The sequence below is a fragment of the Melanostigma gelatinosum genome (assembly GCF_949748355.1).
Source record: "Melanostigma gelatinosum genome assembly, chromosome: 13".
Lineage (NCBI taxonomy): Eukaryota > Metazoa > Chordata > Actinopteri > Perciformes > Zoarcidae > Melanostigma > Melanostigma gelatinosum.
Genome location: NC_136646.1, coordinates 11834557 through 11861747, shown reverse-complemented (window position 1 = coordinate 11861747; position 27191 = coordinate 11834557). Strand labels below are relative to the sequence as shown.

The window sequence follows — 27191 nt, the reverse complement described above, 5'->3', positions numbered from 1 at the left end:
GATCGACCCGTTGACCCTGCGGTTACCAGACAACCCTCTTAACCGAGTGAGCCACGGTTGCCCCTTAAATGAAGTTTAAATCGACAGAAGAGCTAGTAACCGTGGCAGCATCACTAATGGTCAACGGTTACATTGTGATGCGTTCAGGTCCTGTTCAGTGAAAATGAGTATTGGGCGAATGTAAATTACAAGGTGTTTTGATGTGGTCACATGAAATCTTGTAAAATGTAGTGTTAGTGAGAAACTTAATAAATCCAGTTGTTTGAATGTTTTCACAGCAACACAAATAGATATTATGAGCTGTTTACACAAGCTCTAAGCAGCTTATAATACATCATTACAACTACTGACGAGATTTGTTTTAATCCATACAAATACAATCTTTCCTTCACTGCAGTAAATTCAGAAAACATCCACTGGAAAATAACAAAAGCAGTTATGAACTCAATATTGACAACAGTTAAACAAATCTTTGCAAACTTATTTACGTTCACAAGACAAAGAAATATTTGGTACATCCCTTGTAAAATGGTGAAATGTCATTGTTAAACTTTGTGCAATAAGAAGGCAAGAGGACAAAATATGTGATGCGAGATTTTATTTTAATATAAAATACATAAATAAAGCATCTGCAGGTGGCATCAGGAGCATGTGCACATATTCATAAACACACATACTTTGTGTCGGACTCAAACACACCATCAGGCATACAATTCACCCCACAAAATCAAGTATGAAGAAACCAAATGATGGTAGTTGCAGCCATTTGAGAATATGTTACATAGACAGATCTTGCTTGGACCAATGCCTGCACACTACAAAGGTCACATGACAACAAGAAGCACTGCAGCAGTTCTGTACTTCAGTTGAGCCCGGAGGCACTGATCCAGAAGTAGTTAAACCGACCAGAACTCATCTGTTAACCATACAATCAAACGCCTGATTTGAGATCAGTGGAAGGAGAAGTCACTATATTTACTACGATATATCGCTCATATGGTGCATAACAACTCCCATTCAAATCTGCCAAAAAACTAAATGTCTTTTGTTCCAAAATGAGAAAGATATATATAAAAAAAAAAAAGACGAAACAAATGTGACTAAAATTTCTAATCCTGGCGAATTTTAAATGGGATGCCTGTATTTTTTTTTTTTTTTTTAATTACAGGCATTTACATTTTGGAAATAAAGTCTTCAGCTGTTTTTTCCCTCCCCTTTCTCGAAGAGGTAAAAAAAACAAAAAAAAAAAAAACATACAAGACAAGTTGAATACAGTATCATTTAGTTTCGTTTCAGTATCTCCTGGTTCTACTGATTCCATGTTTTAACATCTGTCCTTAAAGCTCCGTCTCACACGATAACTTGGACCCGCACCTCTGCTCAAGACTTCTTTGGCCAGATAAATGTAACTGTTTAACAAATGACCGTCCAAAGCATCTTTACATTAAAAAGTTACATTTTCCTATAGGTTGAAACACAAAAAGGTTTTGCAGTTCAGTGGACAAGTTCGAGGAGGTGAGAGCATCAGACTCTGGGGGAAAGGGCCCGTTTCCTAAGTCAGTGAAGGCGCACAGGGTAATGACACAAACACACCATGTGCTGTTTAGTCCGCACAAACAGGAAAATATATGTAGAAACAGACAGACATTCCTCAGAAAATGTATTATAGTGCGTTTTTCTGTTTAGTCCCTAAATGATGAAAAAAGAAATTAAAAAAAAATTGTAAATCAACTTGTATCTGCTTTAAACTTCCTCAAATGAGCAGCACAAGACGGAGCCAAGCATGGAGGAGGGACTCCTGCAGTAACCAGCACTTAAAGGGTCATTTTGGTATTTTTAAACCTGGACCCTATTTTCCCATGTTTTTGGGTCTAAGTGACGAATGGGGACAACAATTTCTGAAATTGATCCGGTACTACTGCTGGAACAGATCAGGCCAGATTTCAGAACGAGACTTCTCCTCGAATGAGACTCTTTCCAAAATGTCAAAGACACTTAAAATGACGTTCCCTCAATACTAGACCAGTTTCAGAAATCCCTATTAGTCAGTCAGGGGACAAAAAGGGTCCGGGATAGTAAATACCAGAGTGACCATTTAACCCCTCCTCCACTGAAAACTGTTGACCATGCAGCACGAGCCAAGTCAAAGCAGCAGAACAGCTTGATATGTTAGGGCATTCAAGTCCCTTCAGTCTATATACAGCCTCTGTACACCGTAGACATTTTATAAATTTTTTAATCTCAAAACATAATTCTCTTCTTTCATTTAACAACAGTATTCAGACTTGCTGCTAAAAAAAAAGCTTGGAGAAAAAGAGTGATATTTTGATAGTTTGTTCCAAAGACGGGAAACCGCAAACAGCTTCTTGACCAGAAGAATTTGGGATGTTGTGCTAAACTTGAAATGTTTTTTTGTAGGCAGACTCGGATTGTAACATGTTGGTTGAGAGGCTGTTAAACAGCAGCGCTGAGTGAGGGGGGGGGGGGGGGGAAGCAATCAGGGCTCAGGCAAAGCTATGGTTAGGCATAGACATCATCCTCATCACGATCTTCATCCTACTGGTACAAAATGACATGGCAGCGAATAAATCTGATGCAGGTATGAGTGCTTCTGTGCATGTGTTCGTCTATGCGAGGGTGGTTTTGTACGCTCCCCAGGCGTGGAAGCAGCGGCTGAAGCAGTGGGGCTCGTTCCCCTTTCGCACCAGTCGCAGCTTCCTGGGGTGTTCAGTGTCCTTAGAGCGCATGTGCTGGATGTAAACCTAGAGAGGAAAAGGATTAGTAAGATGTGGAAAAAATGTAACGCGAAAGCATTTGCCAAGAATGTTTCCATTAATCAACACGATCAACCAACACAAGCGGCAGTTTGTCACTAACCTGGCAGGCTTTGAGACTGAGCTTGATCTCCACCTGGCTGGTCTGAGTACCGACCCACATGTACACCTGATGGGAAACAAGGAAAAATGAATTTAAAAAAAACAAACAATAACCCAGTAATACATGAAATCAAACTGATTTCACTGTGGACATTCAGATAAATCGATGATCAATTGTTACCTCTTTGCCGTTGTCCAGCAACATGATATCGTCATCGGCCAGGTCGTCCTGACAAAAGTCGGAGCACTTCTCCGACACGGAAAAATAACCCTTCTCATTTGAACACCTGAGGGAGGGAGCGGAGCGGAGATAGAGATAAACAGTGGGGAGATAACAATCGAAGGAAAGGAGAGTGATGTGAGAGAGAGGGGAGCCGGATACAGAAAGAAGAGGAGTTAGTAGTAGTATTGCATATTAAGTTGTCATTCTAAACGCACTTCTTTCAACTATAATGACTTCATATTACCGACGGATAATGTTCACCCACCTGAAGAGCCGAGCGTATTTCATATAGTCTGCATCTTCATCGTACTCCTTCTGAGAGCCAATCCCCACCCAGAAGAAGTTCTCCGGCTCCTCCCCCTCATTAATTACCTACGAGACACACTTATTGAAGTTTGACACAATACGCTTTCATGCAGAATCTAAATACAGAAAGACACTTCACAGAAGCTAAAGTATTTCTCTCAACTAAGGTACACACACTCATTTACCTGTTTGCTGTATGTTTCATCAAACATGCAGTTCATGATGTCCTCGGCCAGTTTGGCTTCGTCAGGGTCAGCAGCTCGTCCCACCCAGCTGTACACGATGCCCTGATTGTCTGTGCTCTCAAACGGAACCTGCAGCAAAGAAATACCGTTAATCAGATATTGTTGGTCTTTAAGTAGAAAAGGAGGAGACATCTCTGGTGGAACTTGATACAAATTATTGTTATATTTCCATTATTGTAAGATCACAACCTTGAGAATGAAGCAGAACTCTGAGTTGAGATTGCTGGAATCTGTTCCAATCTGGATGGTCCTAAAAGAGAGATTAGAAAAATGACATTAAAGAAAAAAAAAAAAAAAAAAAACCTCTTCTGTGAACTCGTAAACCAGACTTCTCTGGAGGAAGCTTGAGTGACAGTGCTGGTAATGAATGGTGATAATATCACTACGTCTACCTGCTGCAAAGTGCGCTGCCATTGGTGCGTACGTGGTAGAGGGAGGGCTGAGCAGAGTCAGTCTTCTGTTTCCTCTTCCCTTTGTGGATGATGAACTTCCTCTTGAAATGGGACAGGAACTTGAGGTTCTCCTGCTGCTGCGTCATACGCACCACCTAAACAGCAAGAAAGGCTATGGTCATCAATTCAGCGCAAAATTGTAAAACATTTTATGCTAAAAGTCTGATTTTAAGCGTGACAATGTCAAAGAATGTGTACAAAATCTATCCAGATACCTTCAGTTTTCCAGGGAAAAGACTCTCAAACTTCTTCTGCAGCGAGAAGGTGAAAGTGAGCCAGCCCATGTTGGAGGCCTGCCTGCCCTGCCAGAAATACACAACACACTGGAAGTCCTCCTCGGGCTGTTTGTCCTCTTCCTCCTCTGCTGCTCTTCTTCCTTCCCCCTCCTTCTTCTCCTCGTCTTCGTACTCCACAGGCACCCAGTATCTGCACAAGCAGAATGAGATTAGTGCAGGACAATGACTCACTTTGACAGGACAGTTTCAAGGCAGTGAAGCATGTTCCCTTTGCATGTATTCTGGACATCATTGTCATCCCTACCGGCAGAGGAAGACGTAGCAGTCCTGGGTGTGGAAGTGGCCAAACTCCTCCTCGGGCAGGCGAGCAAACTTCTTCCCCTCCAACACAAATCCTTCCATGCCATCTAGATCCTCGTTCCATTCCTCCATCAGTTGTTCAGCCTGGACACAAAAGATGAATATGTATGAAGTGGAGGTTTGCTTTATTCACCAATCAATAGTGAAGATAATAACCATGAGTGTGTTGTTACCTCAGTAAGGGGCATGGCTGGCTGCCTGGGAAGGAAGAGGGCTGTGAGGTCAGCTTTCATCTGGTCTTTCTGCTCCGCGTCCTTCTTCACCTGAGAGAGACACAAACACTTACAGTGCAAGCAGCTCAATGTGGAGGCCCCCCCCCCACACACACACACACATATATGTATATGTATATACAGTATGTATCACTGACCTTGCCCTGCAGGTTGTCCTTTTTTTGTACGGTCTCAGCTGCTCTGGTGTAGTCCACCTTCAACACGTCATCCCAGTTCTTAAACTTGGACTTAAACACCTGAAGAAGAGGAAGAAGAACATTAAATTATACCATATGCAGAATGTAAGATACACTTAATAACAGCTTTTAACCCATGAACAGGATTTGTTATGCACAATAACAACATGCAGGTAGTACTTCACATTCTACTCCTGGTTCAGTCTAAACATAAAATACCTTCCAGCTACAGATGTCAGCAGCAAATGACAACAATGAATAATTAATGCTTACTCAGCACTACACTCTTTTTGCTGCGGCTATCTATATGCCCCGCTTGTTTGCAGTGTTATGTGTAACATATGTATACATTTTGTTTTTAATTAAATGTATTTATTATTATTTTATACCATGTGTATTTAATAATTTGCACTGTCCCTTTTCTCAAATGAACTACACGTATTTCAAAGGGTGTAAATAAACCTCATCACATTTAAGACGTTTTCGTCCTTCTTGCAGAATTGCACAGGAGTGATCATCCACTTATTAGACTATAAGTGGCCAGTAAGGTGTATTTATACACTGCTAGACCAAAACAGCAGGTACAGCAAGTGGATGTTATTGATTTTGCTATCATAACACGTTTACTTCCCACAGCCTCGAGTGTGCAGCAGCAGTGTTTGCAGTGGTGCGGCATTACCTGGCACTCGGTGCCCTCCAGGTTGCGGGTGACGCAGGCATGTTTGGGCCGATGCAGCATGGAGCAGATCTCCTGAGCCAGTTTTAAGGCAGCGGCTCGGACGAGACGTGGCGACTTCCTCCCGATCCAGATGAACACGTCAGACCAGCAGTCCAGGATGTACACGCCTTTTGTGTCCAGCAGAGATTGCACCTGAGGGGAGGGATGGAAATATGGAGGAAGATGCAAAAAAAAAAAGTGAAGTAGGAAAAATACATTTTGAAGCATTATTTCAGTCGTATAATCATGCCTTCTAGTGAATATGCAGCAGATGAACATACCAGTCTCATCTCTGGCGAAGTGTCCAGTTTGATCTTGTGGTCTTTGTGCTCGACTGACAGTTTGTAGTTGATCTGTGGCAGCTCCAGGTAGCCCAGACCCAAGCCCACCTACAGGACAATGATGGAGAAAACATCAGAGAATTGTGTTTTGAATTTCCTCTCTTTCAATGCTGTCTGTTATGACATGTAGGAGAGCTCCTGCTGTCATTGCACACAGACATTTTGTTACTGAAGCACATGTGCAGGCAAAGAAAATACAAGAGAAGAGGATTTCTTCCAGATAAACCCCCAAATTCAGCCCAATAAATCCCCAAAACAATATAATATTCACTTCCAGTTCCCCCATTAGCTCATTTCAATTTAGCATTTTTGGTATTTGGCCTGTCCCACATACTGCACATCATGGGCCAGCAACAGAAAGCACAGTTACCATGACTTCAAGCCTGTGATGAAGCAGAACGCTCAACAGCGAACCTTAAAAACCTCCTACGACATTGACCGATGTGCCGTTACACCTACCCTCCCTTCACACTGCATGTATACTTCTACTGTAGACCACTTTAACAGGATGACGTCAGTCATGGAGAGCAGTACTGTATCAAGACTTACCTTGTATAGTTTAGGTCTAACAGGAGAAAAGTCATCTGGGACGTGTTTCTTGATCTCCTCTGGTTGTCCTCCCAGAACCTCCCAGAACCCCGGAGGCTCCTGGTTCTGCACGAGGGTTGTGATCTCTGCCTTCCCCTTGCGCTCATTCTTATTGATCTTTTCTGCAAATAACCTGGAAGATGAACACAACGCACACTTTGCTTCACAAGTTTGTTTTCGTGTTAGATTGTGAGCGTAACATGGAAACCAGCTTGAGATTTTCATTCGAAGTGTTAATACGTTTTGTGTTACTTATTGATTTGTGTCCTATACCTCGCCTTGGTGGTGTTGCTGAGAGTAGCGTTGGCTCCTCTCCAAATAAAGATGTCCAGCCCCGTGTCCGACAGGAAGACATACCTGCCGAAAAGACAAAAGACACGATGTCATGGGCAGAATAAAGCAGCAGGGGAAAAAAACAACTAATTAACTGCAGGTTTTACAGTACATGCAGTGATTATGTCAAAGTATTAGAAAGCAGGGAGCGTGTAGCAAACTATACATGTGTACGTTGTGTGTACAAGGCAGAAAGGGCGGCGAGAGTTACCGTGGGTCGAGGGAGGAGGCCTTCGCAGGTACAGACTCCAGCCGGATGTTTTTCTTCCCGTAAACTCTGTACAGCCTGATGGACACACAAAATGATTAAAACCTGAGGGCATCTTATTTGAATTAATTACAGCTGAATGTGAAAGATATAAGCTGACAAAAAGAATTCAGACTCCAAATAAACTGGATTTTGAGCAGCTTTTCAGACAAAATTACAATAAATAAAAGCAAAAGATCAATAACACCATACATTTGACACAACTTAAAAAAAAAAAAAAAGAATACTGACGGAAATGATGCAAGATGAGTTTTCTGAAAAAGCTTCCTTCTAGCTTACTTGACAGAATAGTGCGTGTCCTCCACAGTGTAGAATCCGCTGGCTGTTCCTCCCTCAATGTAGGAGATCGCATTGTTAAACACCTGCACATGAGACAAAAAGCACTTTACAACAGCACGCAGTGGTTATTCATGCTGATATAGAGAGTCACTGTACCGTGTCCAATAAAAGAGAAATAATAAAGTTAGATTAAATGTTTAACTGTGAAGCACAAGGATTTCACCTGAAGCTAAGCTTTGATTGATCAGAAGTTTCTTGCTAGTTATTTGTGTATATCTCTGTGTGCCCCCTGATACACTAGCACTGCATGCACACTATGTTTATACATACAGCGCTGAACTCCTCGCTCTCATCTCCCATCTCCTCCCGTATCGTCCTGCACTCTGCTCCAAGAAAATTTCGGAGGTTGACGGCATGGATGGCAGAGCCGGCCTTCTTGTCAAGCGTGGCTTCCTGGCCGATCCAGTAGTAGATGTGCCAGTTCAAAGCGCCGTTGTCATCCAGGAAAGTCTACAAATCGCAAAAGAAAGACGTCCCGTGTCGTTTGATTACGCCAGTCTGTCTGATGATAATCAAAGTAACGGCAGTCCGTACAATCTGCTGACACGTATCGCCTGTAAATGACGGCAGATTGGATGCGTTACCTTGAGGATGATGTAGCAATCAGCCTCGTAGAACTTGCCATGGAAAGCTTCGTCCGCGAGCATCGGAACAAAGTTCTCTATCTGCCACACTGATACACCTGGAATCTGTAGGACGAGGGAACAGAGGAGATATGTACACTGATAAAATAACCCGAAAAATGCAAAGAACAACAATCTAATTTGGCAGATTCTGAGGCACTTTGGTTGGTTGTAGCTAAGAAACGAGAGAGCTCGCGCACACACACACACACACACACACACACACACACACACTCACAGATTACCTGCCCCACATCCTCCAAATAGAACTCAGAGTAGTCCAGATGAGGTTTCTCTAGACTCTTGTCCCAGCGCCGGACCTTTAATTCACCATATTTCAAATCCCCGTTCTCCTGCAAAAATTAGCAGATTTCTCAGTAAATAAAATGTAAATGAATTCTATTTTGTTTATTATTGTTCCCGCGAGCTGTGTTGACATCCTTCTTCATATTTTCCCTTACCTCCATGTTCTTCTTGTCTTGTGCAACGTCACTCATGCCCTTCAGCACCTGCTTTGCCTGATCGTCCTGAGAACTGTCCTTCATCCTCCTTAGCCTCATCTTCCTCGCCAGGGGGTCTCGGGGGCTGGCTCCTGGACACGTGTACACACAGAGAGAGATTTAAGCCTTTCGAAATAAAAAAAACCTGTTCTACTGCCAGAAGAACAAAAGGCACCGATACTGTACGCATTCATGTGCCTACTCTACGTACAGTTATAGATGTATGAATACACGTACCTCCTCCAGCAGCTGCTACGGTAGCAGGTGAGGCCCCGGCCAGCCGGAGCTGGTTCTGCAGGGAGAAGTCAATGTTGTACCACTCTGCTGCTTTGTCGACTGGTTTGGGAGGCATCACCAGGTTGGGGTTCTCACGTACATCCAGAATCTACAGAGAGATACATATTTGTGTTACTCTTTTCTTTTAACAATAAGAGTTTGTGGAGATTAAGTAATATTCAATGAAATATATGTATTAGAGGACAGCGGTGTGACGTTAGAGCAGTACGTTTTATATACGTCCGGTATATAATCTTTTTTAAATATTCCTAAAGAAACTTGATATGTACAGTTATATGATTTTATTGTGTTATTATTATTATTTCATCTAATTTATAACATCACTATACAGTAATCATTTCAAAAAAATCTCATGATGATATTATTGTATGTCACATATTACATTTACCCAACTGTATCCTACTTCTTTCTTACATCTATCGTGACATACTTTTAGTCTGAAGTATGAAAACATGCCCAATGTTTTTCTCTCCAGTAATGAGGGAGGTCACAGTCACGTTACTCCTCTTTTTGACACCGTTCCAAAGTAATCAAACCCGCATTAATACGCCATTTACCCAACAGTACAGTATTATTTGATTACTTTACAAGTGGCTTTAGTGTTGTACCTCTAAATCAGTCAGGAAGTGGATGGCCTCAGGCAGTGTTACTAGGCGGTTTTTATTCAGCACCAGCTTCTTCAGCTTGCCACACCTAGACAACAACACAAAACCACATGTTCACATAACCGCATATTCTTGTGTGGTGACAAAATGTGTCGTGTACAAATTACCAAGATATTTTTACACATCAGTGGATCATAAAAAATGTCAGTCGAGCAATGCAGAAGGAAAACAACATGATTTCAACTGGTGGCTCATCAATCAACAGCACCCTCAAACTTTTTGTCGAACTCACCTGCAGAGGCCCTCTGGGATGAGTTCCAGGTTGTTGTTGGCGGCCATGAACTCGGTGAGGCTGGACAGTTTGCCCACGCCTGGCGGAACCCCATCAAAGTCCAGTTTGTTAGAGTTTACATACAGCTTCTTCAGCTTGGCCAGCTTACAGATTGCAGACTGGATGAAGACACGCAAGCAAATTTAAACCGTTAAAACATTTAAAACAAATTACAAAAGGAAATACATATAAATACTACTCGAAATAAATTATAGATCGCTCTTTAAAGGGTTGGTTCACCCACATTCACATATTTCTCTGTAGTCAGCCATACGGACAGTTTGCACCGATCACCACCCAAACAGAATCTAATTTCATGTGCGGTTTAATATTGAAACAACTCCGTCTACACAGCTTTTTTTAAACACTGGTAGTAAAAACAGCGTGGCTTCTCGAGAAAGACATAGAACTATTCTTTTCCTTACGGGCAGTGAGGTGAGCTGGTTGCGGCTCAGGTTAAGCGTCTCCAGCTGAGTCCACTGGTCAATGCAGAGGGACAGCTCTGAGATCTGATTAGTGCTCAGGTTGAGTCTCTTCAAACTGCTCAGTGAATAGAGGCACTCTGGCAACCGAGTCAGGTCGTTACACGACAGGTCAACATCTGGGAGAGAAGGAAGAGACAGAAGGGAACACCTGCTCGTAAAAAGTTTGTTCCCCCAGACAGAGAGTAGGACGATATACACAAAGCGACACGTTTGTGAAAAATGTACAACATTGCTCAGTTACTGTAAGAAGGAAAATGTCCCTAAATACGTGGAAGAAACAAGAGAGTGGTGTGTGTGTGTGTGTGTGTGTGTGTGAGACCTGCTAAATGTGTCAGACCCTCCAGGCTGGTCGGCATGTTGCTCTGGGTCCTCTGGGTGTTCCTCAGATGGAGAGTCTGTAATGCCACCATGGCTGGCAGTTGGCTGCTCAGACAAACAGAGAATTAAATGAATGCCTATTTTTGTTTTCTAAATAAATTGACCACACCTATTTAGGCCTAACATGAGGCCTGTGAATTTAGGATTAGGGACAGAGGTGACACAAAATAAACTAAATCATTTCCTCTTACCGCAACTGTGCATGCATCAAGGGGTTGTTGTTCAGTGTGAGTGTCTGCAGGTGAACCAGGCGTCTCATCTGCGGTGGCAGGCTGTCCAGCTTGTTGTCGCTCAGGTCCAGATACAGCAGGTCTGTCAGGTTGATAAACAGCTGGTTGGGGATGGAGTCGATGCTGTTGTGGCTCAGATTCAGCACCAGCATGTTCCTGCTGTTCTCCAGGTCCCGGGGGATCTCTGACAGCTGATTGTAACTCAGGTCCTGGAGGAAATGTATTGTTATTGTGATTAATTGAAAAAGAGCAAAGGTAATAGGTGTAAAGCTATTCAAGTGTTTGATAAGCAGAGAAGGGGGGGGGGGATTGTGAGATATTATTATGTACCAGCACAGAGAGGTCATCAAGCTGAAAGATGTCATCAGGGACTCCAGAGTTTTTCAGGTTGTTGGCTCGGGCTACCACCGCCTAGACACATAGTAAAACACATTCAGGACTCCATCATAACTACACATTGGTACAAGTAGAAACAGGCCAGTCAGAGCATTAGATTGACAGTGCTTATTCTTATTGCTCGTGGAAGAAATCGGCATGTGCTCAATGTGTATTTTCTTTATGCATGTGTGGGTGTCACTTACCCGAAGGTTTGGTAAGCTGGACAGTTCTCCATGCAAAGTGGTCAGGCTGTTGTGACTCACTGAAAGATGCTCCTAAAAAAGAGAAAAACAAGAGGTTTTGTTTACAGACACAAAACAAAGCATTATTTAAAACCCCATAAAAACACTCTACAAGGTGCCCCGGTCACTGCTGTGCAATATACTTCGTGCACTAATGCCCACTTGTCTCCAAATAAAATGATTTAACTGCAAACAGGATAAAATCAAGGCAGATAAACAAACCCCAGACACTGCGACTCCTAGCCACGATAACCGACTACCGGTAATCTTATGTACTTACACCTGATCAGCTTTTAACAGTGGCCGGCTGATTGCAGCTTGGAGGTTTAGATAAGATAATCCTATCAATTATATTGGGCATTAAAGTATGGCTGTGTGTGTTCTTAATCAGGTACTGTTAAAATGCACCAATGTGCTGATGTGATGTCCTTTGTTACCCATAAGTCAAGTAAAGAAGGTGTTTTATCAACAATGCAGTAATTAATGGCCCATCAAAGTAGATGAATATAGGTTGAGACATAAACGAACAGTGCAATTAAAATAACATTTGACAAATACATACAATACACTATTACTGACAATATAGACAATAACACTGCTACCATTGTGGTAGTGGTAAAAACAAAACAATATCAAAAAAAGGGAATTAAAGGGTGTCCATCCATTACAATGAAGACTGATTCGAGGACAGATCAGAAACACCAATAATATGAGTCAATGCCTTTATATTTGGAGATGTGAGGATAAGCCAATACGACCAGCAAAAAGCCCGAAATGTCTCACCAGCTTCTGCAGAGAGGCCAGCTCCTCTGGGAGGTAGCACAGCCCGGTCCTGTTCAGTTTCAGCCATCGCAGACTGCTCATACACTTGACATGCTCTGGAAAGTACCCGCCCTGTAGAGGACAGTTACGGGAGAGGTAGGAGACACACATGAAGAGGCGAGAGAATGACATCAGTCATACTGGTATTGACTTTATTTAATGTCAAATTGTGATAGAGTTGGTGGAGAGAGTTGAACATAATTTCCAAGTCATTGCCCAAATGTATCAAACGCTGCATATTTACCATGTGAAGAATACAGAAGAATGAGAACAGTAAATTGAATGCATGTGTCTACATACAAAATTAGAAGTTGACATCATCCTTATTATTTTCATCATCATTATGGGTCAGTACAAATAACTACATGAGTAAGTGCAGCAGACACTGATGTTCAGTCTATATTATCTTCTACAGTCAGGATAAGAAAGCTGAGATGTAACAGCCGATATGATCTTGGGCACAACTTGTATGAGAAAATGATGTCATTCTACACTACCTTAAATCTGTATTTATAGCCATTCAGTAACTGATAGATAAACCAGTTATTTATACACCTTATCTGTTGTGTTAAGCAACATTACGCAAAATGTTTCAAATACGTGCCAGATGATCTCAGCTGTCACCGCTTCTTTTTCAGTCTACCAAACTAAGCTCGCAGTGTGTCAAAACCAACAAGTATGACGACATTGAGTCACTCTGAAACGCTAGCTAACGTCATTGTTTGTGGCCTTATACTTGTCTAATTTAAACGCTGAGAAAGCTGACATGTTGTGACACGAAGGCTGTGCTTCTAATCCAGACAGCCAGAGTTAGCCAACAGTGGAGCTAAATTAGCTAGCTATCGTGACGTTGGAAACAAGAGCTAGCTACGTTATCCCAAACTACCCAGTATGTACGTTAGCTAACCGCGTACAATGTAAAGAAGTAGCGCTATATTACCATAACAAACCCATTCCTCTAAACAGAAAACTGTAAACCAAAGGACGCTTATGGCCGACACCAGACTGCTATGTTGTCCATGTCAAAAAGCTGTCAACTGGCTGACGCCCAACTCTAGTAACGTTAAGCTAAGCTAGTGTTTAGCGAGCTCACCCGTAAACCGTTTGTTGTGAGATAACGTCAGCTAGCTAAACGTGTTAGTTGCTCAACACCGGTGGCTTTAAAAATTATTGAATATTGCTTACTTTGAAGTCGTTTCCACTGAGGTCTACCCCTCTAATGAAGGGAAGCACTCCGGTGGAAGCCATTTCTGGTTTATGTCACAGCTGCTCAGCCCTCTACTGTCTATTTTGGTCCAGGGTAATGAGGCGTTGTGGCAAACTACTCTTCTTCTTTTGATTTTTAGCGGTGGTCGACAACCACAGTTTCGGGTGCATTATCGCCCCCCTCTGCTTCGGGGTGTACCACAGATTAAAATAGTTTGTGTTCAGCGCCTTCCAGTGGTCATCAGGGATTATGACACAACCAGGGTCGCGTGGGTGTCCCAATTTCTATGAGGACGTGCTAGTTGATCAATACGCCACACTATTTAAAAGCCGAGACATGGCCTTTATTCAACGGAATGTCTTTCTTTTCTTCTTCTTCTTCTACTGGACTGAAGTGTGGGGCATTACATTGCAATTAAAGTAGCAGGGCTTTGTCTATGTTAGCTGAAGGGAAGGGATACTGAGTTGCTAATTTCTTCGTGACAAGCTCCTTGATCGTGGCACATAATGCAACAAACACTGCTGTACACAGCTAAATGTCAAGTCATTTCGTGGGAGCAAGGTTAAAGCCGGAAAAGATACCATTTGATTTCAAAATAAGACAACTTCCGCTAAAGCTAATACTGAAGCTTATACTGTGTTGTTGAGGACATTTCTTCATAACTATTTTATTTTGAAAGCAGTGGAATCGGAAGAGTTTCACGTATTCTTAAACGCGATGACATAATTCAGGAAACCTCACAGTCAGCTGTGGTTATATGTCCGGCGCTTGGCAATTAAACGAAAATAAAAGAAGCTATTTGGGGGTAACATTATGGACAAGAATGCTACGCGATACAATGTACAACTATACATTTATGATCTATCGAGAGGGATGGCTCGCAGCCTCAGCCCCATCATGTTAGGTAAGTAGTATGCAGATAAAAAATCCGATGCAGCCGGCCAGGCCTTGGGGACTAATACGTGATAATAACATACCCGGTGGAGATGCTTCCTGTGGCTTGCATAATTACGTTGCCTGCATGCAGCTGTTGTCGTGCAGTGTACCGATCTTTGATTAACTTATCAAGGTCTAGTTATTTTTTAATACATTTATTTTGAAAAATATATTGTAAAGCGTGAGTGATTTATGTTCATCCTCAGGAATGGTTCGTTAATTGGCTGTTGACGTCAAACTATACACGTGTAATCTACAGCTCCACGGAGCTGCTTGCAGAGAAGATCATCTACCTCACTACTTTTTCCCTTTTTGTTACAGGAAAGCAACTGGATGGTATATGGTACGCTGCTTGTTTCTGTTACTCTGACAGCTGGCTTGCTTGGGATCTAAAATATTGACCTTCTAAATCATGAAAGCATTGCTTCTCATGTAATGTGTGGATCCATCAGGTGTAGACCAGTAACCTATTTATGATCCCAGAGCAGATAGGCATTAGAATCCCTGATAAATCATATAAACCTGCTGAAAACAGCTACTGACAATGTGTCTGATGATTTTCTCATTTTGATACTAAGTGATGCTTTTATTTGTTTTGTTTTGAATAAAGTAATTTCAGAAAATGTAGGAAATCATAAAGTGAAGACCCAAAACAACTAATCCCACATTAATAATCAAGCATGGGTCTATCTAAGGCTAGATTTTCTGTCATTACTGTGTAATAAGTGAGTCATTAGGTTGTCTGGCTTGTTATTTGGTAAAAAGGCTCTGACTTACAATTTCTAAATAAATCCAGGTAATATTGAATCTGAATTTAGTTCCGTGTTCTTTTTGTGCTTTTCTACCGTGCAGGCACACGGCCATAGTGGTATACGGTGATGAGTTATTCTATGGAGGGGAGGGCATCTCTAGCTGTTTGCCGGTAAGTCTGTAAGAAGGGGACTGACTCCTTTCACAAGTTTCATTTAACAAGCTCATGAAGGGAATGCCTGCAAACCAAGAGTTACAGCCAGGCTGATTCTACACTGCTTTGAATGGGTGTGGACCAATGAGTGTGAATATCAGTGTTCTTTTAGACTGTAAACTAAAACGCCCACTGTTTTATGTTTTCATCTAAAGCTATCTTTAGTTTCATTTTTTAAGAAATAGTTATTTCCTCACCAGCTGGGCAGTGTAGTTTTTATCAAACCAGCATGAGGACACATTTGGTTTGTAGTGATTATTTCTGGCAGCAAGTATGTGGGATTGACTCAAAGTAAACTTCAGCTCCCAAAGTTCATTGGAATGAAGGAATTTGTCACTCAGTGCGGCAGTGTGGCTCATTGCTTTGGCTACACAGACAACACTTGTTACAGGATAAATGCATGGTTGGTTTTGGTCTTTTTAAGAAAAATATCGAATATAAATGATATAAATAAATAACATACACAAATGGATAAAATAAAAAAAATACAGAATATCGCTAGCCTTATATATCTACCCTTGATTTAATCTATCTTTTAGCAGTTATGCAAATCAGAGAAACACCTCGAACACAATGGGCCGCCCTAGAGTATCTGTTCCTTTTACTATCGGACCACTCTTCAACATCTCTCATAGAATGTGTGAATGTTGTGAACGTTTTCCATTTCCCTGCTGTGTGTTTGTCAGGGTGGGACGATGCTGGGGCCTCCAGACACAGTGGTAGAGCTGGGCGAGACAGAAGTGTCTGAGGAGCTCTTCATGGATTACCTCTCTTCCCTGGGAGAAGGCACATACAGGTCGAGTAGCTGTTATCCAGCCGAAGAATTCCCAATAATAATTGGGACTCCCAATAAGTTCTCAAAGTTTGTTTATCTTACCGTGTGGCTAAATTCACGCGTCTAACCATACTTGTTACTATAGTCACAATATATGAAAGCTGTTACCTGATGCATTAACTCTCTTCCATTCTCTCCTCTCCTCAGAGGTGACAGGTATCGTCTGTTTGAGCACAACTGCAACACCTTCACCAACGAGGTGGCTCAGTTCCTGACGGGCGGGTCCATCCCGTCCTACATCACCGACCTTCCATCGGAAGTCCTCTCCACGTGAGTGTGAAACTCGCAGTCTGTCAGCTGCCAATGTCTTCAATCAAGTCTGTCGTCTTTGCCTGTTTCAAATTGTTGTAATGCTGTCCTTCCACTTAAAAAGTAACAGCTAAAATGTTCATGATATGCTTCTCTACCCTCAGGTACACTGAGCACGTATGGATTATTGTGACATGTGAACTATCTAGTCTGTGTTCATATGGCAATCTGCTGTCGTGCAATCTTGAATGAAGTTGCACAAATTTCAAACTTGTTTAGAGAGCAAAATACAAAGTGCATTTCTTGGAAAAGACATGATATAAAACACTTTGTTAACCCAACTGGAAACAATAGTGAATACAGTCTGTTAATATACAGTTACGCACATATGAGTAGGGTTTACATGTTTGGTTTCGGCATAAATAAAAGTGCAATTATTATGTAATGTTTCAGTCTAAAACAGTCAAATCTCTATTTTTCATCCAGACCGTTTGGCCAGATACTACGGCCCATTCTGGACTCCATCCACATCGCCCCTCCAGGAGGTAACGTCATCAACGGCGGAAGAAACATGTAATCTGAGAGAGCAGCAGAGTTACCGAGTGCTCACCAGGTCACTTTTATTGTAGTCAGACAGTCAAACTAAACGTCTTTCTTTCTTTCTGTAAATAAGTTACACACTAGCATTTAAGCTAAGGGCCATTTTGTAAGCTGTAACTGATAACTGACCAGTAAATCCTTAAAAATCATCATCTACATTTAATTTCCTCCTGGAAACTGAGTTGGTTCATGACTACTACTTAGGGGGAACTCAGAGCCCTCTTCATGGCATCGAATTCAATACACCGCAAAGTACTTACAAAACACATGTTTGGGTTTAGCAACATAGCCGTATATCAAAACAGTTACTTTCCAACACTAAAAGCTGATTTTCAGCATTGTCGCCTTCTCACAAATAAGTCTATGGAAAGTCCAATTTCCAATTCAGCTTTTTTCGAAGTGAAATGTAACTAAGTTTATTTTGATTTGTGGCACTGCAAAGTGATTTACCATTTACATTAGGGCAGCCAGGATATCAGATTTTCACCACATGATTATTAAGTTCAGGCCAAAAGGACGATATTATTTCATTATCTACAGAACATTTGAAAAAATTAAATGTTAATTATAATGCTAGCGGTCAAATTCAACTTTAACTTGGTTTATTGTGCGTTTTGTCTTCTTTTTTGGCAAATTAATTATACAGAGAGAGTCTGTCACCATACCTGTATATATAAAATGATTTAAGAGGTGCTGGATTATTAGCACAACATCATATTTGTATTATTAACATGATATCAATAGTTAAATTTAAATACTACGGTTATCTTTAATACCGGAATATCGCAACAACCCTAATTTACACTTTGCAAGATTTATACTTTTACTTCTCAACATAGGCATATTGCACTTTTTACTCCACTACTGTACCTGATGGCTGTAATTGAACCACCTACAACATTAAAATACCTCTTGCACATTAGTGCATTCAGCTTATTTAGTGCTTTAGCTATTGTACTGAGGCACAAGGTACAAATCCATTTTGGTGTTGCAATGTTTATCTAATATAGATTTAATTTCTGCAGTTTAGTTATTGATGAAGGAATTCAGTTTTTTAAAGTTATTACCAATATATTAGGTTTTCCACATGGTTTCTGCAGTAAAAATCATCTGCCTGTATGGCTACAATTGAATTTATCCGAGTGTGCACTTTTAAATATATAGATACGTTTAATATATTCAAGTCTATGGATGCCGGGTGATGGAAAATAAGAGCAAGATGTTTGGAGAGTCTTTCAATGTCAATCACATTATAATTTTGCACTTTTTAAATTTTATTTTCTACCCTATAGTTAAATTCCCATCAGTGCTCCTTTTGTACCTTTAACATTTGTCTTAACGGTGTCTGTTGAATTCAACTCTACTTGACATTATCATTTCAATGTTCACGTCATTGGTGATATGACATAGAGCAGGTGATCGATGCCTAACTCACACCGAGGTTATAAGATTAGAGGTGGTATAAAAACATGTTGTGTATGTCTGTATAGCAGCACTGGGATCAGTTCATTGTTAGTTCAGTCGTTCCTATGTATGTGAAAGTAAACCCTGGTTGACATTGTTAATGGTTGACTTCAGAAGTCTACATTTCCCAAACAATCCTGGTTTAAAGGTTTTAAAACTGTTTTCTGCGTCAGAAAAAAAACCCAAGAATGTAGTTACATCTTCTCTCTGCTATAACTGAAAGTGAACTGCACCACAGCCCTGTTATATGACGTCTTGCCTCTTGGCCTGTGTCACCAGCTTCACAGGGAGACGCTGATCATACATTATACTATATTATACAGCTTTTGTTGCCATGTGGATTATTCTAAACAACTACTCACCCATTTTTTTTTAATGTAGATGTGACCATAATCAGGGCAGTGTCCTGTATATCATCTTAATAACAACCTGCTCGAGTCCTTTAACAGCCACCAGAGTGTATTGGATATACAATACACCTCTGTGCCTTCATTTCCCTGCTTGGCTACAGTCACACTGCTGGGAGTTGGCATGGTTATCGTACAGCACAGATGGTAACTCCCTGTGCAGTCTGCGTTCAAATCTGCTAGTTAGTTTATTGTGTGAAGGTCCAAATTATACACAAATGAGGTGTAAATGGGTAAGAAGTAGTAAAGAACTCTCAACCAAACTCTGTAGGAAACTGTAGTTTAACATAAGCAGGTGAAAATATACCAGATTAAACATCTGGATCCAGTAACAGCCTATAATCTCGCTGCATTACACACTATACACTCTGCCATCAGAAAGAACACATACTCTGTCTCAAGATAATGCATAGATGACATGTTTTCATGTCTATCTGATTAAGACAGTGTTACACACATGAACCATTTTGAACCTCACATGGCCTGAACTGAATGAAGGATCAAAGAAGCACTGAAAAACAAGAGCTCTCAAAGGAAAGACTAAACCAGCATTAACTTTCATTGTGTTCTCCTGCAATAAATAACCCTTGCATACATTTGACCTTCCAAGCAGTCACCATCACATGTCTCATGCACCTGCACATCAATATTGGATGTGCAATCTATTTTTAACTTTATTTTCAAACACAATATTTGTTGGTATTTGGCTATTTTAGGTTGATTTCCCTTAAAGAAGCTACAAGGCTCAGGTGAATCTGGGTTCTGTTATTGTTGCCTTCTGCTAACCAACTAAGTGACTAAGTGCTAAACCAGACCAGTGAACTGTATGACTGCACAAGTCCCCCTTTGTTGCTCTGATACTGTATGTGTTGATGCTGGCTGCTACCTGTAATGTGAAATTGCAACAGATAGTGATGGATATAGTATTACCTATTTAATCTAGTCGATATGTTTATGCATATTGTTTGTATTGTTTGTGTACTCGTTTTTTTTTGTAAATCTACCGACATATAAAGCCATTGACTGCAAATTTAACAATATCTGGTGTTATTTTTGACCATTTCTGATAGCAAAGTGCCATTTGCACAAACACACACATTTATTGAATTGCATTTTAAGGACTAAATAAGTGCACAGTTTAAAACGTGTGAAGTTTGGTGAAGACTTTGATCATTTCACTGTAAAAAAACAACCAATGGCAGAATGAAGAAGGGGTCTAATGGTTGAGTAGTTGTGTGCACATACGCAACATCTCAGAGGGATCGGTGCTGGATGAAGAAAAATCGATAAGATTGCAATACAAATAATATAGCCCCATTTAGAATCACCCACTATAGGTCCTCGAGTAGATACCCACAGGAAGGAAATGAGTAATTCACGATGTATATTGTAAAATGACCAATCACATCGTCATCCAATTATCATCATATGGGTAAAAATATCTTTGTTACGAGGAAAATATATCAATCAATACGCACAAGATTCAATAAAAATGTCAAACACTCATTTCAATTAAGTAATACATTGTGAGCCATATAACAAGATACAATTACTCATCAAGAACTGTTAAGATAAAAGAATAAGTGGCATATTAGAAATATTTTATACATGCAGGTTGTTTTCATGCTATGTGTACATATAGATCCAAGGGGATACTAATCCTATAGAAGATATGCCTACAACAAAGGCTTAATATCAAGGTCCTCATTTAAACCGTCGGTGGACAAGGTGATGACGGAGTAGATCCAATCAGTCTTATTGTGATCACTACCTCTAGGCTGCTAATAGCCTCACTGAAGTTCTCCGAGCATCCACAGAGAGACAGTGTTGTTATGTCTGTAGTTTGAGATGCATCTTAAGGACAGCGATGGATTCTGATAAGAAGGTTGCAGTTTCAAAACTACCCAGCACTAAACATCAACCGTTTCAACAAATTAATCTAAAATGCTTTTGTATCTCTGTATTCATAAATTGTTATCAAAACCCCCAATGAGGAAGGCAGTTAACCTGCTAATTGCTCCGCTGAGCACCAATCAGGAATAAAAGGCTGACGTTGTGCTGAGGAAGTGAATGCTCAGCAAAATTGGGTGGCGAGAAAGCAAAAAGTTAATAGGAAAAGGAAATGCAGTGAAAATAAAAATGGGAATGAATACTTTCATCTAGTTTTGATATATTTAAAAAACAAAAACAAATGAGAATGAGAGAGCACAATGGAAAGACAAATGTCGGCAGTGTGCTGAGGCCCTGAATCTCTAATTCTTCACTTTACTTGTCCTTTAGAACCAAATTCCTCTGTAGAATATCACAGGAATGAGCCCTAAAACATGGAAATGAGTCGGTACTTTTACATCTCTGGCTCCCTCGTCTCTAAGACAGTGGTTGTTTTTATTAAATGTGTTTTTTGGTTAGATGCCTGGAATAAGGTCTGTGGTTAACGCAAGCTTAAGCGATTTTAACGTTTGGTTATACGACATAAAATACATCAGTAAATATCCCACTTGTGAATACTGTAGCTTTTACATGTCTTGAAAAAGGCAATTACAAGTGGCTAATTGACTCAAAGTCATCATGCGAACACGAGTATCATGAATGTTTGTTTGCAACAAAGCTTATTTTTTCCAATAATTTAAAATCCAAATGGCTTTTTGTCGAGGGATGGCCTATGATTGTCAGGTGGGCCTATAAAAACACATCGTCCCTGCAGCACTCTGTGGGGATAAGTAGAAAGCAACACAGACAATTTCACTTATGGTATTAGTTCACAACACTTGAAATGATCAGATCAAGTCTACATTATTTTGTCAACTAAACTCTTTGGTATTAACCCACGATAGCAGAGAAGGTAACTTTTCCAGATGGTGGATATCTCGCCGTGCAGCAAAAATGTTTTGCAGACAGATGTGAAGCGTACTTGGTCCATGGCCTTTAGATCAGTACCCGTCCTTAGAGAGAGAGGATAATACATGCAGACAGACCTAGCCTGTCCTTGCTCCCTGCAGCGGAGTAGCTGAATCAGCTCAGTTAGTGGCACAATTACGAGTGTCCATGTGACGTTTGACAAACGTTAACCTTCTCTCCAACTACAAGGGTACTGTCAGTCTGGCCAAAGCTGTGAGCGCTGCAGCACCTCCGTGACAAAACCCAGTGAGTCACACCGACCCTCCTGCTGCGGTGACAAATCCTTCCATGACACCTAAGGGTGAGTTGGACTTCTACTACTACTACATTTACATAAACTCTGTGTGTAATTATTCATTTTTCTTCCAAACATTCAGTACCTCTTCAGTTTTGGAATACAAATGTTTTAATATTATTATTTGTCTTACAAAGTCAGCTGTTTGAATGATTGAGGACAAGTAGTACACTTCAGAAATATTGTATTGGATAAACTATTTGTTGTTATGGGGAATTAAATGCACAGTAGCAAAATTGTATTACCCTTTGTAAATAAACGGTAACATGCTGGTATATAATGTAAACTTACTGTAAAACCCAGTTGTTCTATTTTCACATACTGTAATCTTAATATATGTTAAAATACCCCATATTGCCGCCACAGCAGATTCGGAGCAACATTTAAATTCCAATTCAAAATCCCCCATTTCTTCTCTGGTTTTTGGTCTCCACCAACTCCTAAAGGGAAATATCTGACTCTTTAGCTGCTAAACGTTCCATAAAATTGGTTGCCATCTTTGTCCGTCTGCTCTTTTGTGCAGGGCAGTGTATTTGGTTATCTGAGCTTATCTGTTGAAAATGCTAGCAGTTAAATCCAGAGCATGCTAACAATGACAACGCTAATATGCTGATGTCTGGCAGGTATAATGTGTCCAAGTTCAACATCTTAGTTTGAATGAGAGCATTTGCAAATTAGCACACACCACACAAAGGTTAGTTGAACTACATTAAACTAAACAGCTGGTCAGAATCCAGGCATCGAAACTAAAAGGATTGTGGTGTTGCAAATGAATATAAATGTAGATTTAATGGCAGCTCCAGTTCCATCAAAAGATTCTGATTTGTGTCTCTCAATACGCAGTGACCTCAAAGTGTGTGTTGACGTGTGTGGGTGTGAGAGAAGGTGAGAGACAGAGAAAAGATGGATGCTTTTAACAGGTAAGTGTTTGAAAGCCGAATTTTTTTGGTCAGCTGTCCTGAAGGTTTTACTGGAAGAACTGCATTCCCACTGCTTAATGTTTCATTCAGCACTGATATGCAAAATTAAGGGATTCATGTACCATTTTTGAAGGTTACCTTGGCACTTTGAGCACGGAATAATTAAAGTTTGCGCTGCACAGTAGCAGAGTGTCAGGTTCTTAGTTTTAGGTAACAGAATATCTGCAATTTGTCATGCAGCTGATGTTTTGCAGGGAGACATCCCGTAATCTCATTTATATATATATATACATATATATATATATATATATACATATATATATATATATATATATATATGTATACACAGGTAGCAAACACTACATGAACTTTGCTGATGCTACAATAATGTGTTGAAATCTGTATCGCTCGCAATCACTGACTTTCTTGCGTTGCCACGGCAATTGCCAGGAGTCTGGATAAATGTTGGAAACCACATCGGTAAATGTGATAATTATTCTTGTCCAATCACGGCTGCTCCGACATGGTTTCATCTCTGCTGTAGATGTCAGTTTGAATGACTGTCAATTGGTCCCGGCCGTCTCTTTTAGCATGTACGAGGATATCCTCTTTGCACCCTTTAACTCTCTCCCTCTTTTCCGTGCTCCATCTCCCTCTTCTAACTCAGCTCATCTGTCATTTGCTCATTCCTTGTATCTTTGTCCTCTTTTACACTTTCACCACTACCAAATATGCCTACCTTCTCCCTTTCTGTTGATTTATCACCTGTTTCCCATCAGATCTCTTTTCTCTGCTAATCTTTTCCTATCTCACAACCCCTATACCCTTCCTTTGCAGCCCCCTTTCTCAAAAGCCATAATTACCCTGGGAGTTTATGCTTGGCTGCACTCCCTCGGCTTCTCAGGCCTCCTCTCATTTCTTTCCTTGCCTCCTCCTCCTACTTTCTTGACCTTGTTCCTTAACCCCTATCATTTTCGATCATCCATTTTGCTTTCTAGTTGTAATGGGCTTAGACTTTGCAGCTGTTACAAAGTAAAAGTTTCTTAAGATGACGAAAAGAAAAATGCACTCATGCAAAGTAAAAGCATATGAACAATACATGTCACGTTTTTTGTTTTTCCGTACGTTGCAAACACACTCCCAAACAGTGAATTCATTTCCGAGTTATGTATGACTTGCGTTTACTCCGTTTTCATCTCATGCGGAAACCGATTGCTTAAGGGTGTTAGATTAAGACTTTAATGGAAGAACATAGCCAGTATGTTCAAGATGACAAGAGTGTGAATGAAATCTTTGCTTTTTCCTTCTTCCCGCTCTGATACTGTATGTCTATCTGTTCCTTCAGACCAACTCTATCTCCTTCCTTTGTTTACCCCAACTTGTCAGCTCCCTCCACAGGCAACCAACTGGGGACGGCCAACCAGCTGGACAGGTCACCGTTTTGGAATCACTTGGGTCAACAGCTGCTGTGTTCTCCATGTCTGTGTCAAGCCAAGGCCGGAATAAGTGCCATACCCTTGCATAATTACGTAGATGCATGAATGCATGGAGACATGTTAACCGTCCTCGAGACCGTCTGTCGCATCAGTCACCCTCTGCAGCCGCTTCCTGGAATGCCCTTGGGTTGGACAACGCGTGTGTGCCGATGAGTTCATGTGAATCCGCCGCCTACATGATTGTGAAAGGGACAATTTATCTGGGCCTGTGTGTCCATTCTATTTTGACCTTTAAGGTGCCTCCACTTTTGATCATCGTGGGATCACTTCGGAATAGTTTGACATTTTGGGACGTACGCATCTTTGCTTTATTGCCGAGAGCTACATGAGAACATTGATACCACTCTCATGCGTCTGTTCAATATGAAGCTCACACTTGCAGTCGGCGAGTTTAGCTTAGCATTACGACTGGAGACCGAGAGAAACAGCTGACCTCGCTCTGTCCAAAAGGTAACAAAATCCACTGGCCAGCACCTCTAAAGCTCACTCATTTAATAATAAATGATATCTCCTTATTTAATCCGTGCAAAAACCAAAGCATGAAAACGCAACTTTAGTGTTTTGAGTGCCTTTTTGCACTATTCCCAATACTATACACTGACTGCATGCACACCACAAGCATAACCCATGAATCACACTTTTATTTTGGAAAATATCCTGTGTGGTTCAAACAATCCAAAAGCATTGTAACCATGTAGCCCCAGAAATTGCCTTTGTGTACCTACCTACACACACACACACACACACAGACACACACACACACACACACACACACACACACCTCAATCGATGTACTGTCGTAAACACTATAGAGCCAATGTTACAGTTGAATCGGGGTTGCAAACTCATTTTGTCCCTCATTAGGAGAAGTGTGTAGTTGCAGAGCTGTGGTATCAGAGTCTACAGGGACCTGGTCTGGTGCCCGCATACATAGAGTGGGGAATGGGGGACAGAGAAGAAGAGGGATGAGAGATGGAGAGGAGAAAAGGAGGTAAGAGAGGGGAACACTTATTACCAGAGAACTAAGGATTGAATGGTCTTTAATGGACACATTTGTTGCAACAATTAGACCTGCTTTCATGTTGACCAGATAAAAAGTCTTTCTGCTCACGGGGCCACCCTCTGAAATATACAAGCTGCACATTTTCAAAACGGAACTCCTAAGCGTCATATCGAGGTTGTCTCACTCATGTTTGCATGGTACAGATTCAGACTGGGATATAGCTCACTAAAATTAGAACAAGCCTGGAAGCTTTAAATTCCTCAGTAGCAACAGAGCTGTGTTTGCAATTTTGCATTACTCACATTTTCCACTTGATGGCACCAGCTCAGAACACATCCGACAGCAGTAATATGCAGCTGTTGTGATGGTGATTCCAGCTGAACACGCTTGTTTGTCTGGAAGGTATAATAAGATCCAAGGATTTGTTTTTAAATGTTGTTTGGGTTTTCTGAACATGATGCCCAATGTAAGCCATCACAAAGAGACACGACACCAACACAGCAGGTTTCTGTTTTTTTTATAATGCTGGAGACCCAAAAACACTCTTATGCCTATGAGATGTATTTACAAAAAATATTCTGATGAGGATTTAAAATTGTGTTGTGTTTTTTTTACGACCTTCAGTTCGTCACATTTGAAAGGAAAACTGCACAAGCAGACTCATCTACAGCATGCACGCCATGTGTGCTCACTGATGTGGAGGCGGTGAGAGAAAATCTTTGCACTCATGAAACCTGTAACTAGGATGTGTCACTACGAATCGTAGACCATGTGAAAAGATATGGCACTGCAGCGTCCACTTCAATGCTTCAGATAAGTGCACACTGGAGTGTTAGCTGTGAAGACGCTTTATTTGTCGGCAGTAGAGGCACACCGACGGTAGGAATGTTAGACCGAAGTCCAGTGGAAAGAGAAGTAACTGAGGAGAACACTTACACGAAGTTCATTGTTGTACAGTTTGTACAATCTAACTTGCTATTAATACCTCCATCTCTGATACGAGTGTGTTCGGAGACAAAAACTGAAGTGCACGTCATAGACGTCTGTCGAAATGCCTATGTATTTTTAAGGCTTCCACTCTGACAGCTGCAGTGGGATGTTTAAAAAAAGTTCAATTCTATTTGTAGACGATGTTTCCTGAGGTGAGGCTTGATGCAGACAGGCTAAGAAAGCCACTGGTAGACTATCAGATCTCTGACAGAAAGGAGCTGTACCAGAGAGTGGACAGAATCTGCTAGGACATTTTAGAGAGAGAGGTTCAAGCCAGCTGGCAGTCCTTACGAAGGCAATTCTCCGTATCCCACAAATGTCTCCTCAGAGAAATCCTTTAGG

The 27191-nt window shown here is 41.0% G+C and overlaps 2 protein-coding genes across 3 annotated transcripts; one reads left to right on the top strand and one right to left on the bottom strand.

Annotated features, from left to right (window-relative positions):
• Positions 1–595: 595 nt before the first annotated feature.
• Positions 596–13885, bottom strand: flii (FLII actin remodeling protein). Of its 2 annotated transcripts, XR_013772521.1 has the most exons (32): positions 13771–13885; positions 12547–12657; positions 11725–11796; positions 11474–11554; positions 11105–11352; positions 10855–10958; positions 10476–10651; positions 10012–10169; positions 9723–9807; positions 9055–9202; positions 8779–8909; positions 8563–8670; positions 8279–8383; positions 7965–8144; positions 7635–7717; positions 7299–7373; positions 7028–7111; positions 6716–6887; positions 6107–6214; positions 5787–5978; positions 5069–5167; positions 4872–4961; positions 4643–4782; positions 4318–4528; positions 4043–4197; positions 3840–3900; positions 3591–3719; positions 3365–3471; positions 3058–3163; positions 2878–2943; positions 1797–2762; positions 596–1437 (listed from the first exon to the last, which is right to left on the bottom strand). XR_013772521.1 is itself a non-coding variant. In XM_079282044.1 (31 exons), the coding sequence occupies exons 1-31, from the start codon at positions 13831–13833 to the stop codon at positions 2628–2630; spliced, it is 3783 nt and encodes a 1260-aa protein (XP_079138170.1). In that variant the 5' UTR covers positions 13834–13885; the 3' UTR covers positions 596–2627. The 2 variants fall into 2 exon arrangements, 1 of the variants encoding a protein (XP_079138170.1); XM_079282044.1 differs by having other exon boundaries at positions 596–2762.
• Positions 13886–14605: 720 nt separating this feature from the next.
• Positions 14606–20215, top strand: LOC306786344 (desumoylating isopeptidase 1-like; the record flags this gene model as incomplete). The annotated part of the gene is made up of 6 exons (XM_079281085.1): positions 14606–14696; positions 15050–15071; positions 15581–15650; positions 16379–16488; positions 16675–16797; positions 17263–20215. The coding sequence occupies 6 exons, from the start codon at positions 14606–14608 to the stop codon at positions 17351–17353; spliced, it is 507 nt and encodes a 168-aa protein (XP_079137211.1). The 3' UTR covers positions 17354–20215.
• Positions 20216–27191: the final 6976 nt, after the last annotated feature.

Bases quoted from the DNA above. Each gene is read 5' to 3' on its own strand.
- flii (XM_079282044.1), bottom strand. From the start codon at position 13,833: ATGGCTTCCACCGGAGTGCTTCCCTTCATTAGAGGGGTAGACCTCAGT. The intron at 11,353-11,473 runs GTACATAATAAT...CATTTCCTCCAG, and splicing joins TTGATGACCTCTCTGTGCTG to GACCTGAGTTACAATCAGCT. The intron at 8,384-8,562 runs GTAATCTGTGAG...CTCGTCCTACAG, and splicing joins ATTTGGAGGATGTGGGGCAG to ATTCCAGGTGTATCAGTGTG.